A 16708-nucleotide genomic window follows, 5' to 3' on the forward strand; every position below is an offset into this window, starting at 1 on the left:
CTGGCACCAGATTTTCTTATGACACAGTGTTAATTGTGTTATCGCAGTTCTGAGTTAATGGTGTAAAGTCTAGAGCTATTGACTGTAAGTTGAAAAAATAAAATCTGCTTTAGTATGGGTTCTGGAGACTCCACTGTTCTTTAGGATGGCCTGTCTTCTTAACTGGTACTAGAGCAGGCAGTGTTTGGAAATGTCTGTGATACAGCTCTATAAACTTTTTGTTGCATTTGATAAATCTGATATAAAAGATTTAATAGTGCCTTGTTTATTCTGGCATGAAGAAATCAAACAAGAAATTTGATGACCAACAATTCCAAAATGTTTAAACTTTAATTATTTTATTTTTATGTATTTATATTTTTTTGTGGTGCTGTAAATTGAACCCAGGGGAGTTATATCCCCAGTGTAAATCTTAATCTTTTTATTAATTTTGTGCATTGATTTATATACCTTTTTAAAAGGATCTATTTTAAAAATGTATCACATACTAACATTTGAGAAATGAAATGTACTGTGTGATTTTTGTCTTTGCAAGCATCAGAGTGTACATACTTTCACAAACCCAGGCTATGTGGTGTGATGCTTTTGTATATAAGTTTGTTATTGGCCAAAATGTTTCTATGTGTTATAAATCTAATAGGTTATGATTCTAATAGGTTAAATTTGTAAACTGATAGATTCTTCAAATGAAATTGGAGAATGGTGATGCTGATATCTAGAAATAAACTATAGTATTTCTCAGAATACTTAAATATTAAAAAAATTAAACACTCTTTAACTTATTCCTATACCTCTTCCTCTACTGACTCTACAGGTAAGAAATCTTTTTTTCATGTTGCAAAAATGGCTGCCAAATTTTTATAAGAGGAAGGCAATAATAAAATCTACTGTGTATCTGTACAACTGTTGGTTATATTTAAAGTTGTTGACATGATATGCATATTAATTTACTGTTAAAATAAAAACGCTTTACAGCATATTGACTATATTTTTAAAAGGAACTTTTTTTGTTCCATAGGATCTACCTCAGACCCTGGAAACAGAAACAGATCTGAATTATTTTATACCTTAAATGGGTCTTCTGTTGACTCACAACCACAATCCAAATCAAAAAATACATGGTACATTGATGAAGGTAATGTATAATTCTAGTGTTCTTTATAGTGATTCTTTCCTTTTAACTCATCAGAGAAAAATGGCTTTTTCATCAGTATTTGTAAATAGAATTAATAGACTTAATATTGTATAAAATTTGAACTGCATTACTGCTAATAAAACATTTAAATGTGTTAGTAACTTGTATTTTTTTTTAAACTTAGGGTAGATCTGTAGAATCAATTGAATCATTTAAAGACTTTTCTATGGGTCTATTTTGACCTCTTTAATTTACTATGTCCCATCATTTTATATATTGAATACCTATAACTTAAATTGAGCAATTTTATAAGTGTCCTATGAAATTTTGTAAGTTTTTATGGGTATCTTGTTATGTAGGATGATGGGACATAATGGAATTTATGGCACCTTCTTTAAAAAACTATCTTCCCTTGGTTCAGGGACATAATTTTCTGATTTATTCATTTTCTTGTTCATTTGTTCAGCAAATACTTACTGAGGCTTACTCTGTGCCAGGCATTCTCTAAGGTCACAATGGTGGGGAACAAAGTAGCTATGCTCCTGCCCTTTCTGAGTTTATGGTCAAGTTGTTAAGATCAAAATTAATCAGATATAGAAACAGATGTAGGATTGCAGTGGTGACAGACATAGTGCTGTGGGAGGAAGGATCGGGATTTCCCTAGGGGCGTGGTGTTTCTTTTAGGAAGCGGCATGTGCTTAGATTTACCAGAGGAACTGTGTGTAACATGGCGAAGGAGGATCCAAGAGCCTTTTAGGCAGAGGGAATCGCACAGACAAAGGCCACGGGGAGAGTGGAGCTAGCCTTTGCCAAGGACTGAAAAGAGCCAGAGTAGCTACACAGAGACGGCACAGCACTGTAGGGATGGAAATGGAACTGCCAACAGGGCTGGGACACGTGGAGCCTGGGGTGTCCCACCAACAGGAAATGGAGAGCCACTGAAATTTTTTCAGCAACCTGTGGTATGACCAGGTTTGCCTTTTGGAGAGATTACCCAGGCTGCAGGGAAGGCAGTAAATTGAAGTGGGGATAGGTTCCAGAAATTTGATTGTAGTCCGGGACTAGACTTGGAGAAGGGATGGGGAGAAGGTAGATGGAGATGTGGGAGCTGACCTGATAGGACTTACAGATGAGTGAAAGTAGGAGTTGAGGAAGGCGTGTCCTGGTGACTCCTAGTTTTCGGCTTGCGTACTTAGGTGATGAAGGCAGGTGAAACATTGGATTTTGAGTGTTTTGTATTGGAGGTGCCTTTTAAACTTACTGGAGATGAGTCATCAAGTAGGCAGTGGGAAGTACAGGTCTGGAGGCTTAGGAAAGGAGCAAGTACTCGGGAAATAAATCTGTAGGCTGTCCTCATAGAGGGCGATTGAAGTCCTTTGAATGTGTTGCCTCTGGAGAGTGAGGGGGAGAGTGTGGGTTGCAACTTAACCTTGAGGCGCTGAATGGTTGAGTGGGAGGAAAGTCAGTCATCAAAGGAGACGGAGAAAAGATGACCAGGGGGATGTGGGGAGAACCAGGAACTGTGGTCTCAAAAGGCAAGGAACAAACAGACAGCAGTGTTGAGTCCTGTGAGAGGGCAAGAGAGGGCACCACGGAACCCCCTTGGATCAGTCACCTAGAAGTCACTAATGACCTTGGTTCTGTTGTGTGGAAGAATTCCACAGAGTCCAGATTGGAGTGTGCTGAGAGCCTGGAGGGAGGAAATGAGTGTGAGGCCGATGGAGACACGTGGAAGTTTGGGTTTCATCTGAACTGTTCATATTCATTCATTCATTCATATTTTCTCCCTGTCCCTCCCTCCTATCAGTAAAGCCCAGTTGTCACCACGTGCCCTGGATTTCCCCTTCTTCACATCATTAGACTCTCCCCTGCTTCATTTCGGCAGCCCTGGCCTTAGTGCAGCTGCTTTGTTCCTGTCTGAATTCGCCTGGTGGTCTTCTAACTGGTTTCCCTGCCTCAGACTTGTACTTTTAAAGTTATTCTAACAGCAATGCCAGCTGCTCCACCGGCACCCCAGCAGCGCCGCCCTCACCACCCTCCTGTAGTCGCCCTTCTAGCCCACGGGCTGCTCGCCCCGCATTGGCTGAGCACTCGGTGCACATTGGTTCATCCTCAAAACCACTTTATGAGGCGGGCGTTTTTGCTGCTGTCTTCTTCACACAGTCTCTATGAATGTTTCCCAGCTCTTAAAGATAAAACTCAAATTCCTTAGTTTGGCATGTCGGGCTCCTTGTGGTGTGGCTTCTGTCATTTTCCCTGCTCCAGGCGTGCTACACTGGGGCCGTTCTTAGGATGTGTTGTGAGCACTTGGGATCTCGATATCTCTCTCTCTCTCTCTCTCTCTCTCTCTCTCTCTCTCTCTCTCTCTCTCTTGGATGCTCCTTCTTCCTGGAAATTCTTCTTCCTATTTCTCCACCTTTGAGGCCTGGCTTGCTCTTAAATCATCTCTTAAGTCTCAGACTTTTAAGTCATACAGAAAGCCTTTTCTTTCCTTTCCTACTTCTAGGTTAGGTTCATTTTCCTCAAAATGATCTCAAAATGTTTTGGGTTACTTTACTTTCCTGTTTCCTCTGCCAGACTGTAAGTTCCTGGTGTTCAGCCCAGGATGGCATTCAGCAGATTCAGTGATTGCATGCAAACTAATTGAAAATACAGATTTACGTACTATAGTGGCTATAAAGACTCAATAGTTATGACATGGATTCAGTCCCAGGCTGATCCATATCTACCAATGCAACATTTTGCTATTACATCAAAAGACTCTCATGTGGAAAATGACTCAAAGGAAGTAGTCTTTGGTTCTGTCTCCTGCACTCTGTCATTCCAACTCTGAGTGGGGGACCACGAGGGAGGCAAGGAGTCTTTCTTACCAAGAAGCAGGAGGCTTATTTAATGGCATTCCCTCAGGAGGGCCTGTCCTGAGGGACGACTGTTGTTGAGAGGAGTTTCAGCTCTCCAGCAACTCAGGTCCTTTGGGAACACAGAGCCTGCTGGCCTCTGGGTGTGTACAAGGCCCAGCCAGGGTGGCTGTCGTGCACTAGCACTTGCCCTGTGGTTACTGCCAGATTTGCTAATGCTTTGTCTACGTGGTGATTTCTTTCCAAGGAAAGGAACTAGTAGCTGGGCACGGTGGTGCAGGCTGTAATCCAGCAGCTCAGGGGGCTGAGACAGGAGGATCGAAAGTTCAAAGCCAGCCTCAGCAATGGCAAGGCCCCAAGCAAATCAGTGAGACCCTGTCTCTAAATAAAATATAAAAAAGGGCTGGGGATGTGGCTCAGTGGTTAAGCACCCTGGGTTAAACCCCTGGTACCAAAGGGGAGGAGGGAAGGAAACAAGTAAACCATAGGTTTTTCATACTCTAGGTAATGTCAATGTTTGTACATAATTTTGTCTTTCTTATTTTTAACACAGTTTTGTAGCAGTGGAATATTCCTAATTTCTTGATTCTATTAATCTGATCTAATGTACAATACGTTCTTGAAATACCATTGATCCTAAAAGACCCATTTGGAACATGGAAAGTAATGAACTTTGGAGTAGGTATTCATCTTTAAATCAGAAAACAGAAGTAGTTTAGTTATAAAAAGAATATTGTTCCCATAGTTAATTTTACTTACAAATTTAAAAGAGCTTTTCTCTACAATATTTGATTAATTTATACTTTTTTAAGAAACAAATATTTACAAATATTTTCTTGTATTCCAAGTGGTTACACCAAATGCTGTAGATTCAACCATGGGAAAGACAAACAAAATTGCCATTCTTTTGAAACTTACCTCCTCATATTGTGGTTTATATGATAGACAGTGAGTATATAAACAGATAAGGTAACGGGAGATGGCGACATTTACAATGAAGGAAATGAACCAGGTGCAGCAGTGGAGTAGGAAGCCACCACCGCAGGGTGGTTTGGAAAGGACTTTTTGGAAAGGATATGTAGGTTGAGATCTGAATGATGAAATGAAACTGCCAGAGAAAGAACTTGACAAGAGCATTCCAGGCAGAGGAAGTAGAAAGCGCAAAGGCTCGGAGGGGAGGAAGCATATTTGAGAAGCAGCAAGTAGACCAGAGTGGCCACAGGGTAAGCAAGAAGTGGTCTGTAATGAGTTTGGACAGGCAGGTAGGACGCCCCTGGTCTAGGTAACAAGTCTAGAAATTCTAAGAATCCTGGAAAGCCACTGGAAGGTGTCAACTACACATGGTCACCTAAGATCTTTAACTTAAAGAAAATAGCCTCACCAGTTGTTATATGATGAATAGATTGAAGAGGGACCAGAGAGGCAGCAGAGAGACACTGGGAAGAGTCTGGTAGCAGGGTGATCCTCGATGGTGGCGTGGATTAAGGAGATGATGGCAGAGGAGAAATGGGTGCACTCCAGATAGAACCCACAGAACTTGCTTTATGAATTCAGGTGTTGGTATTAAGGGGGTTCAGTGTTTGGTAAAGAAAAGACTGATATTTATAGATTTTAGATTGTCTCATTACCAAGGAAACTTGGCTAAGGTATAATGAACAGTAGGTGGAAAGTACAGTGAATACCCAAGTAGTCATTACTGAGTTTAAGTAAAAGACCATTATAATTACCTTTGAAATTCCCGGGGTTCCTCTTTCTAGTCCCTCCTCTGAGCTACCATCATCTTTACTTTGATATTTTATCATTTTCTTGCTTTTCATTGTAGTTTTATAGTATATGTAAACAATATATTGTCAGTTCTTTGTTTTTGAGCTTTCTACATAAGAAACCAGATTGTATATATTCTTGCATAATTTTTGTCACTCAACATTATGTTTCTAAGATTCATGCAAGTTACAGTATGTTATTGTAATTTATTCATTTTCATTGCTGTATAGTATTCCATGATATTACTGTCCCACAATTTATCCTTTTGACCAATTGGCATTCAGACCAATGGTCCATTTGACCATTGTTTTTAGGTTCTTACTATCATTGGCAACTCTGCTAGTAACATTCTTATGTATGTCTGGAGTGTATAACTATAAGTAGTATTATTGGTACATTATTTGCTAAATAATGCCAAACCGTTTCTTGAAGTAGTTATACCAATTTAAAGTCTGCTATAACAGAATACCAAAGATTGAGTGGCTTATAAACAACAGAAACTTATATTTCACAGTTCTGGAGGCTAGGAGGTCCAAGATCAGATTTGCAGATTTGTTAACAGGTGAGGATTTACTTCCTGACTCAGGATAGCCATCTGTGGCTGTGATATCTCATGGTAGAAGGTCAAGGGAGTTCTCTAAGGCCCCGTGTATAAGGGCGCTAATCTTATGTTGAGGGCTCTGCCTTCATGGCCTAATCCTTTCCCAAAAACTTCACCTCCAGATACCCTCACATTAGGGGTTATGTTTCAACATGTGAATTTTAGGGGCAGAAACACACAGTCCCACAGCACATCCTCATCAGCACCGTGTAGGAGTATCAGTCTGACGAATAGCTAATGTTCTAAGACCTTGAACTCTTGAAGTGATAGCTCCTGCTAGCCTTGGCTTTAATTTGTCTACTTCCTACAAAGGCAATGGTCTTTTCATTGATTTGTTGGTGACTTGATATTCTTCTTGCATTAATTGCCTTTACAAGTCTTTTTTCTATTTTTTTCTAGTTTTCTTTTTGTCTTATTAGTTTGCAGATCTTCAAGTTGTAATCTTTTGGTAGCTATATATATCACAAATGTTTTCTCCTTGTGGCTCAAATTTTTGCACTCACTATGATGTGATACCTTGTAGTGATTAAGTTCTTAATTTTAATATGATCCTACTCATCAGTATTTTTCTTTATGTTTCATGTGCTAATGTTTAAGAAATTTCTTTCTATCCTGAGTCATGAAGAACATTCTTCTGTATTATCTTCCAGAAATGTATAGTTCTGCCTGTTGTGTCTGTTTTCAAGCCACTTGGAACTGATTTTGTGTAGAGTGTGAGTAGGATTCCAGTTTAATTTTTTAAACATATGGATAACTGGTGTCTCCACACCATTAATAAGTGCCTTCCTTCCCCACTGGTCTGCAGTGCCTGCCGTCAGCGGTGTTAATCATTTTAAGGAAACAGCTTTTGGCTATGACATGATAATGTGTTTGTTTTCTCTCTCATTATTTCCTGTCTTTGTGTTTACTTTGGATTGGATCTTCTTTCTTGTAATAACAATTTATTACATTAATTTTTGTTCTTTTGTTTATTCTTGCTTACTTTTATGGGGAGGTCATCCTGTTCTTCCAAATCCTCTGTTGTATGCTGAGTTCATTAATATCTGGGCTTTCTTTTTTTTTCTAAAATAATCTGTCTATAAATTTCCTTTAGAGGTATTACTTTGTGTTCCACAGCTTTTCTTTGTTTCCTCTGTTTTACTCCTTTCATTACTCCTTTATTTTGAAAACATTGTCATCTTTTCTTTGATTCATAAAATTTAGAATTATTTCTTAAAAATGTTGGTGTCTTTTGTACTGATTCATAATTTGATTGGGCTATGGATAAAGAATATAGGCTATATGACATCAATAAGTAATAGATTTTTCTTTTGTGTGAACAGTTGGGTGCCATTTAGTGAGGTAGAGAAGTTTGCAGGTGGGCAGAGAAGCAAGAATACTGTTTTGGAGATATTAATTTGCAATGCCTGGAAGAATCCTCACAGAGAGGCCATGCGGGCAGTTGGACTAGAGCTATATGTTAATTTTTAGATATGTAAACCCTATTTAATGTTTAAGGCGTGTTTGTGATTCTTGAATATATTTCTCTAATTAAGAATAATTTTTCGTAGTTGCAGAAGACCCTGCAAAGTCACTAACAGAGTTATCTTCAGAATTTGGACATTCGTCACCGCCGCTGCAGGCTCCTTCCATGAACTCCTTATCCAGTGAGAACAGATTTCACTCTCTACCATTCAGCCTGACAAAGGTGCCTAATTCCAATGGGAGCATTGGTCACAGCCCGCTTTCTTTGTCAGTTCAGTCTGTGATGGGGGAGCTGAACAGCGCGCCTGTCCAGGAGAGCCCGCCCTTGCCCATGTCTTCTGGCAACTCCCACGGTCTAGAGGTGGGCTCGCTGGCTGAAGTCAAGGAGAACCCTCCTTTCTACGGCGTCATTCGTTGGATCGGTCAGCCCCCAGGACTGAATGAAGTACTAGCTGGACTGGAACTGGTAATTTAATTTGATCTAAAAATTATAATTCTTTTCTAAATGGGGTTTTGTGCAGAATATTTCCTATTATATATTTCTTGGCAAATCATCGTGTATGTCCAAAAATTTGGAGAAAAATTTCATGATGTGTTGCCTGAATTCTTTTTGCCGCTCCTTAGGCTTCTGCCTCGCCTGTTTCTAATGTTAGTTGATCCATGTCCAAAAAAATAAGAATTGCGTTTTAGGTTAATGTATTTAGGCTTCTTATATTGAGTAGAATGCAATAAGGGAAGCAAATTGTTAATTGTCACCAGCTTTTACTTTTCTTGTTTCGCCTTGTTCCCTATAAAGCTAAATCATTGGCCTTAGAACTAACCATCGTTTTCTCAGGTCTTTTGGTATCTTTGGTAGAGGGAAAGATTTTCCTTTTGGAGAGTAGGAAAGCCTGTTTGGCCTTGCACAATCAGGAGAGGGGAATTTGAATACATTTAGCTTTTATTAAAATGTATCTCTTGGTTTGTTTGCTTATTTGTTTGTTTTCATGCTTATGAGCACTATTAGAGGAGTACTTAACATAATTGGCCTCCTCTTTTCCCTCTGTGTGTGTATTTAGCATTGCTGGGGATTGAACCCAGGGCCTTCCTTACCTGTACCAGGCAAGTACCTAACCCCTGAGCTACACCCGAGTTTATTCCTTGGTTTTAATACTTGTGGAAATAGTACAAAGAAAGTCAGGTAACCAGGGAAGGCCTAGGCAGGTGTTCTGAAAGGGAATCACTGAGGAGTTCCTGTTAGGTTAAGGAATTCATTAGCTAAAGGCTTGATGCTTTGATTCCGCAACCCGCAACCCCTTTTTCTTGATGCAGTTTGCAGTACACGTGGAGAGGGAATTCGGAGAAAGGGTCACTAGGAGCAGCTGCGGGCGCCTTAGTTCTGTGTGTCTGTCTTCACGGCGTGGTGTAATGCATGTGGAAGCCTTTCTTTTCCAGGAAGATGAATGCGCAGGCTGTACAGATGGAACCTTTAGGGGCACTCGGTATTTCACCTGTGCCCTGAAGAAGGCGCTGTTTGTTAAACTGAAGAGCTGCAGGCCTGACTCGAGGTTCGCGTCCCTGCAGCCTGTTTCCAATCAGATAGAGCGCTGTAACTCTTTAGGTATCGGATGCTTTTCATTTACTTACCAATTTGGAATGACTTCATTTCATACCATTTTGTATTAGGTGACAGTGTCAGTATCTAAGTGATTTTCATGCCAATTGCTCATCAAGCTTTCAAACCAGTAAAGATTGTTACTTGATATATCTGAAAGTTAGTTAGCCTAGAAGAGCCATTTTAAAAAGTGTTAGAATAGTGTCTTGGATCTAAAAGGTGGGAGTAGGGGGATTTGTTTTTTCTTCTTTTTGATTACAGATGTTTACTTTTCAGCAATACAGGGGCTAGGAATTGAAATGTGTTCCTCTTTTTTGGCATCAACTTCCCCTATAATCTATTGGTTAAGTATATCAGTCAGCATGTCTTATCAAGAAATCAGTGTTTGTCTAAGTAGTTTTAGATTAAGGCTGAAGGAGAGCTGTTCTCATCACTTGGAAAAGGTGGTGGCTTCCTGATGCTATCCCTTCCCACTTCTGAATAACAGTGGTGCAGCAAAGAGTAGGTGTAAATACGAAGGTGTAATAGGAAGGCCATTTTAATGAAGCATGTTTTTCTTACTGTTGAAAGAGTACTTTATATTTTTTTTGTTTTCTTTTTGGGCTTGGAAATATGAGACATTGTGGATAAATAATAAAGTATTTTAGGAGCAAAATATTTTGCTTGACAGATGCTTTTTACATGTTACTTAATGCTCTAAAGTGCTTTTCAAATTGTGGGGGAATCGAGTTTGAAAATGAACAATAGTGTTGTTTTACATGCCAAGTTGAATTGATTAATGAAAGTTGATAAACAAATGTTTTTTATCAAAATACCAAAATATATTTTTAAAATGAAGACACAGTTTGAAAGTTTCTTTTTAATGGTTTAAAAGAATTCTTTTCATGTTTTTATCTTTTCAGCCTTTGGAGGCTACTTAAGTGAAGTGGTAGAAGAAAATACTCCACCAAAAATGGAAAAAGAAGGTTTGGAGATAATGATTGGAAAGAAGAAAGGTATCCAGGGCCATTACAATTCTTGTTACTTAGACTCAACCTTATTCTGGTAAGTTTAAAATGAATGCCGTAGGTATAGAGTGTGTGTGTGTGTGTGTGTGTGTGTGTGTGTGTGTGTGTGTGAGAGAGAGAGAGAGAGAGAGAGAGAGAGAGAGAGAAAGAGAGAGAGAGAGAGAGAGGGGCTGCCAGCTACCTGAGTGGAGACACTAGGGACTGGGGGTTAGGAGAGGAAGGGAGTTTGCTTTCCGTAATACACTTCTTGAAGCTACGGAGTGTTGTCACCTGTTCCTATATCCACCACATTAATATGAAAAGTAAGGCAGGGAACAATGAGCCAGAGCTGGATGACAGTGACGCACATGGAGCAGATATGTACCCAGGGCAGCTGGAGCGAGTAGGCACGGTGTCTTTGAACATGAATCAAATAACATGACTTGCAGTAAGCTCTTGGTCCATGTGTTCTGTCTTTGTTTTAGTAGGTAGAAGGAATCTTTAAACTGCTTTCTTTAAAAAAAAAAAATTATGTCCCATAGAAGCCCTGTTGCTCCTATATATGTAGTTTTTTCCCAAAGTGGAACAACTTAGCATGGCAAGAATCATTAGACTCTGAAGACTGAACCAGGAGTCTCTAGGCCCTAAGGACCTTGCATTGCCAGTTCAATCAATTGTATAGAATCAGGGAGTTCACATGACATGTTAAAATTCTAAAAGTAGGAAAAAGAAAAAAGATGGTAGGCCATTGTGATGATAGAGTACTTTCAACTCACAGATGTTTTGTCAGGAGCAAACCTTATGGCATTGAGATAACATTCATTAGATTTCTTGATAAAAATCTATATTAGACAAGTTTTGTTTTCTTTGAAACCAGGAAATTTCTGTTGTTACTTGTCGAATTCCTTGCAACTGAAACACTCAGGGTCACTCTAAGGGAACTGGGCTGCATGAAATAACCACACAAGAGACAGAGATACCTTTTTCTTTGGGTTCCTGTGATGGCCCCTCTGACCTTAAGGGTCCACAGAAAGAGAGAGAGCATGAGCGCGCGCTGACCCCTTTTATTGAGGAGAAGCCATTCGAATGAGGCAAGGGGCCAGGTTTCAGTGGGAGGCTGAGTCTAGCTTCCTGATGTCTGTTGTCAGCAGGTTGACTGACATCTGGGAAAGCCACACCCAAAGACAGAGCAAGAGAAGGGGACACACAACGGGCGTTTCCATGGAACATTCTATTCCAAACAGGGCCAAGGAGTAATATCATAAAGGAACAGGTGAGCGTATGTAGCTCAATCCATGGGGCAACACGCCTGTGTCCGAAGATGGTCCTCAGACTTCCAGGACCAGGGCAATATCCAGGTCACTATGAGATGTAGTGAGGGTCAGAGCCTCTCCGGCTCAGGGAAGGAGAATGTGAATCATTCAGGCTGGATCCCACAGTTACTCACTCACAAGTGATTTTAAGGGAATTTAGGTATTCGCAAAGTGGCAAAAGGGAGATAATGTTTGGGATAGAATGTTCCATGGAAACATTGCCCGTTGTGTGTCCCCTTCTCTTGCTCTGTCTTTGGGGGTGGCCTTCCTAGAAGTCCGTCAACCTGTGACAGCAGACATCAGGAAGGTACACTCACCCCCTGAAACCTGACCCTCTGCCTCATTTGAGTATCGCACTGAGTTGCTTTTGCTTTGAGAAGTAGTTTCCAAACGTCCTCCTGTGTTGTCTATTGTGGTGTGACTCAGATTTGTAGACCCCCTTTTAACTTTTGCAAAGAAGTTTTTTCATCATATTTTTATCCTTTAACACTATCAATCTATAGTTTGCCTTCTTGGCTTTACTGTTCTTAACCTGAACGAATCTGAAGACCTGAAGATGGGACCTGGGGGGTCTTCACAGGGCTCTTGGTTGCCCATGTTCATGAAGAACGTGAATGTTTATGCTCTTTGTTCTCTTAGACTTTGCTTCTTTTCCTTTTGTGATTCTCTTTAGAATCTATTTCTTGAAAAATGATCAGTTTATATCATGAGGGAAAATAATGATTTTATTTTGCAGCTTATTTGCTTTTAGTTCTGTTCTGGATACTGTGTTACTTAGACCCAAAGAAAAGAGTGATGTAGAATATTATAGTGAAACTCAAGAGCTGCTGAGGACAGAAATAGTTAATCCTCTGAGAATGTAAGTACAAGGAAGATTTTTTTGCCTTTAGATGGTATTCTGTTTGCTGTTATCCTATCTAGTAGTAAATTTATGTCCTGCTTTCCTGTAATAAGAAATGGGAAAAAATTAGTTGTCATGGTGAAATACTGATTTTATTTTAGGCTTTGTTCTTTGTATTTCCATTGCTTATTTAATTTCTTAAGTCTGACCAATGCATAGAACATAGTGTATTCCTTGAAATGCTTTGAACCATTTTAGTGGAGTAGGCAATAAGTTGGCAATTGCAGTAGGTACAGAAAACTGATACATAGCATTTGGGTTTCTTATCTTTTGAAACAGTTTATTCCAACAGTACTACTAATAATAATCATACTAGTTAGCAAACTGGTACAGTATGGCTTCTTAATTTATATCAAAGAAAAAAGTAGGGAAAATTTTTATTTATAGAATAGCTACTATTCAATATTTCTGTATTAGAAACAGGTGAGATGTATTTTAGTAGCATGTTTTATTTTGAGGAATATATTTAGGCCTCTTTCCATCTAATTTTAATCAGGTGCTTAATCAGGTGATTCTTTTTTCATTCCTGGTTTAGAAATTAGAATGGATTTTTTTTTTTTTTTTTTTTTGCTTTTGGGCACAGGAAGCAATTTGAACTAATCTATTCGAAAGTGACAGAACACCATTTAGTAAAGATTTTTGATAAGAGGTAATAGAGAGATAGGATAATGTCACATTATAAAATTTAAACTCTGAAGAATTAGGCCATGAATCATAAAACAAATTTGGAAGTACAGAGAGAAAAGTATGTAATTTAAGTTCTGTATTAAGACTAATTAAAAATTTGTGACATATTTTTCCATTAAAACAAAATATAGTTTAATATTTTGACCCAAAAAAGAAAAAAAATAATACTGAAATACAATGAGTGTTCCAGTGACCTACTATATTTTATGACTGGGAAAGTTAATTATAAGAGAATAAATTATTCCATTTATGTCTTTTGTTTTCTTTAAATTCTGTAATGAATTTTATAATTGTCTTATCCTTTAAGATGAGTATGAATCTTGATTTTCACATTAATTTTTTGTCTTATGCCAACTTAGTTCTCTATTTCTTACTCCCAGGTAATTGATACTAGAACAACATAGGTCAAATTCAAAATTCTTTAAACATATTGCCACTTCTTCCTTTACAAAACATCATAAGTCCATTAATAAACATTTTTTTGTATACTATTGTCCACCCAGTTAGAGTCATAGTTTATGACGCTCTAATCCCATCCACTTCAAAAAGCTTGTCAGGTGACCTTTTGTGGTCAAGAGTCCCTGTGTTTGCATCTCTATTTTAGCTAACTGGTTTTTTGATAATAAAACCCTGCTCTCAAAAGCAGAGACCCTATCTTTTCAACCTTTCCCCTTCTCCCAGGGGCTAATCCCTTGGGTGACTGTGTAAGTGGTAGCCGCTCAGTGTATGTTGATTGCAGAGAACTAATGAGTAAATATAAAACAGTATAAAAATGAATATAAGATTGGCTGGTTCTGACTTGTGTTAAGCCCATGGTGGAGTTTTGTCAAGGATCTCATTGATTTTATCCTGTAGTCAGACAAGATGAAAGAAAATGGTGTAATGGTGACGATTGGTTTGATTATAGATTTTAGTTTCAATACCTCATCAATTCCCTCTCTCATTTCCTTTGGAAGTTGTTTCTTCTTTAGTATTAAAGGGATCTTCTCTCTCAAAATAATATATTCTGTTTTATAATGTAAATTTTTAAAAATTTTTAGGCAAATATTATTTAAAAATCCATTATCCCAAACTTTTAACATTATTTTTTTCTTTTATTAGTATTTAACAATCAGTTTTAAAGTATATTTGGGATAATTCTAGTTCTAGTTCTGTAATTTTTCATTCTTTAATCAAAGCTTATATTTGTGTTCTTCAAAATCATTGCCTCGTCTATTAATTCATGACATACTGGAGTTGTTATAAGAAATGTCTCATTATTAAGACATGTTGAATAATTTACTATATAAGCCCATGTCAGCAATTAATAGTTTTTTCCTAACATAGATATGGATATGTATGTGCCACAAAAATTATGAAACTGAGGAAAATACTTGAAAAAGTTGAGGCTGCATCAGGATTTACCTCTGAAGAAAAAGGTGACCACCTTAATTTATACTATATGCATTGAAAATGACTCAAAAAGATATGAATATGCTAATTGCTAACTGAAACATTGTTTGTGTGGTGTCGGGTATAGTTTTAGCTTAGAATTTGTGGGGAGCAGAGCTGGGCATATGGCTCAGGGGTAGCATACTTATCCAGCATGCAAGAGGCCCTGGGCTCTATCCTGTCCCCACCACTGAAAAATTAGAGTTTTGTCAAGGATTTCTTTGAGCTCATTACAATGCAAACAAGATAAACAAAAAGGAATTGTTTTTCTATGTGACACACAATTTTCTCCATGTTTTATTAATTAATCTTTTCTTCTACAAGTGAAGAATGATGTGGAAGAATGAACCCCTTTAAGAAGCTGGCTGGTTCTAGTGTATTAAATGAATAGATGCAAGAAAGAGTTCTTTTCTTTCCCCCAGCCCTGACCTCTGAGTCACTTCTCTCCTGTGGGGAAGGGTGCAGTGAGTCGTCTATGTGCACCATTGGTTTTCCTTGTAAATAGAAGGTACAAAATGGCCTTATAGGTACAAATATACATATGTACATATGTTTATGGTCAGTATTTTATTCTGTTCATAGCTAATGGATTTTCTCAAAGATTTAACTTCTGACTTTGACCTTATTAGCAATGTACTTGTAACCAGCTATAATGTTTGGAGGCTGATAGTTATTTAACCAGCAGGAAAAAGAGGGCACACTTCAGGTTTTATTCTATTTAATCTTAAACCCTCCAAACCAAAAATTATTTCACTGTATATAAATGATTATATCCTTTCAAATATAATAAAATTATATCAAAATTGAAATATAATACTTTACTATAGCCTTCAAATTTTGTTTGTATTTTTTCCTTTGTCAGGAAAAATTAAAAACTATGAGTTTAATTGGAATACTACTGAATGAACAAAATCGAATTCAGTATAGAAATATGGTTGTAATAAGTAAAGAATAAAAGGATTTTAGCATTTTGTCTGTGACTTATTTGATTCTTATTTTCTCCTAGATCCTGAAGAATTCTTAAATATCCTGTTTCATCATATTTTAAGAGTAGAACCATTACTAAAAATAAGGTAACTTTTAAATTATGATAGAAGTATTGTTTAGGGCTCTTAATCCTGTGAGGCAGGTACACACGCAAATGCATCTTAATCATTGTTCTCTCTGTCGTGCCAGACTTGACTTAAGAACAAATCCAGTGGCAGCTTATGTCTTTAACCCACAAAATAAAAATCACTTCATTTTCTTACAAAACTATAAATGAATGTTTTTGTAATTTCAGTTAATGAACCTTGTAAGATGATCTCATTCTAACTTAGTCAAATACTGGAAGAACATTGCTTTTGGCCACCCACCAGTCAGCCACCAGTCGGCTCCTGTGTCCTCAGTTTTTTAAAATGGTCTTTTCCTTCCCCACAAGTTGAAGGACACCTCAAATTTAATGCCTTGAAGTTCTTAGTGTTCTAGGTGGCTGGACTTCCCAGGTAGTTTGAGTGTCCGAGTCTAAATGGGGGACAGCTTTCCATTTTGGCCTGGGTTTCTCTGTGAAAATGCTGGTAGTGTACTATCCTCTTCCTTAAAAGCTGATCATAGGCAAACACTCTTACCTCTGTGCCTTGAGTGATGTTGTTTGATGCCAGTGTGGAGCTGATGGGTGAGAAGGAAGAAAGAGGGGAGTGCCACAATTATAATCATGATGGTGTTTGGGAAGTTCTAAGAAATGAAATAAGACATGATACAAAAGCATCAGGTACCCATTTATTACCTGGACAAGCATAATATAGTCACGTGTACATCTAGAAAATCCTGGAAAATTGTCTAGAAATTGTTAGAATTAACAAAAGAGTTTGTAATTTAGCCATGTAAAAATAACCATGGAAAAATCAATCGCATTTTTATATACCTGCAAGCCCAAAGGAAAAAGGGACAATTTCATGCTTAATGAAGGTAAAATATTAAGCAACCAATTTTCTT

At 38.0% G+C, this 16708-nt stretch overlaps 1 protein-coding gene across 13 annotated transcripts in view; it reads left to right on the plus strand.

Annotated features, from left to right (window-relative positions):
- Positions 1-16708, plus strand: part of Cyld (CYLD lysine 63 deubiquitinase) — a 72858-nt gene that overhangs the window by 39089 nt on the left and 17061 nt on the right. For 11 of the 13 annotated variants that reach the window (XM_026392260.2, XM_026392263.2, XM_026392258.2 and 8 more), the window contains 7 exons: positions 1019-1135; positions 7909-8288; positions 9257-9422; positions 10319-10460; positions 12452-12574; positions 14630-14721; positions 15741-15807. In XM_026392260.2, the coding sequence (XP_026248045.1) occupies positions 1019-1135; positions 7909-8288; positions 9257-9422; positions 10319-10460; positions 12452-12574; positions 14630-14721; positions 15741-15807 (1087 nt within the window). The remainder of the gene's footprint in view (positions 1-1018; positions 1136-7908; positions 8289-9256; positions 9423-10318; positions 10461-12451; positions 12575-14629; positions 14722-15740; positions 15808-16708) is intronic. The other 2 variants (XM_077792911.1, XM_077792910.1) reach the window with 2 other exon arrangements.

This window comes from Urocitellus parryii, chromosome 15 (assembly GCF_045843805.1).
Source record: "Urocitellus parryii isolate mUroPar1 chromosome 15, mUroPar1.hap1, whole genome shotgun sequence".
Taxonomy (NCBI): domain Eukaryota; kingdom Metazoa; phylum Chordata; class Mammalia; order Rodentia; family Sciuridae; genus Urocitellus; species Urocitellus parryii.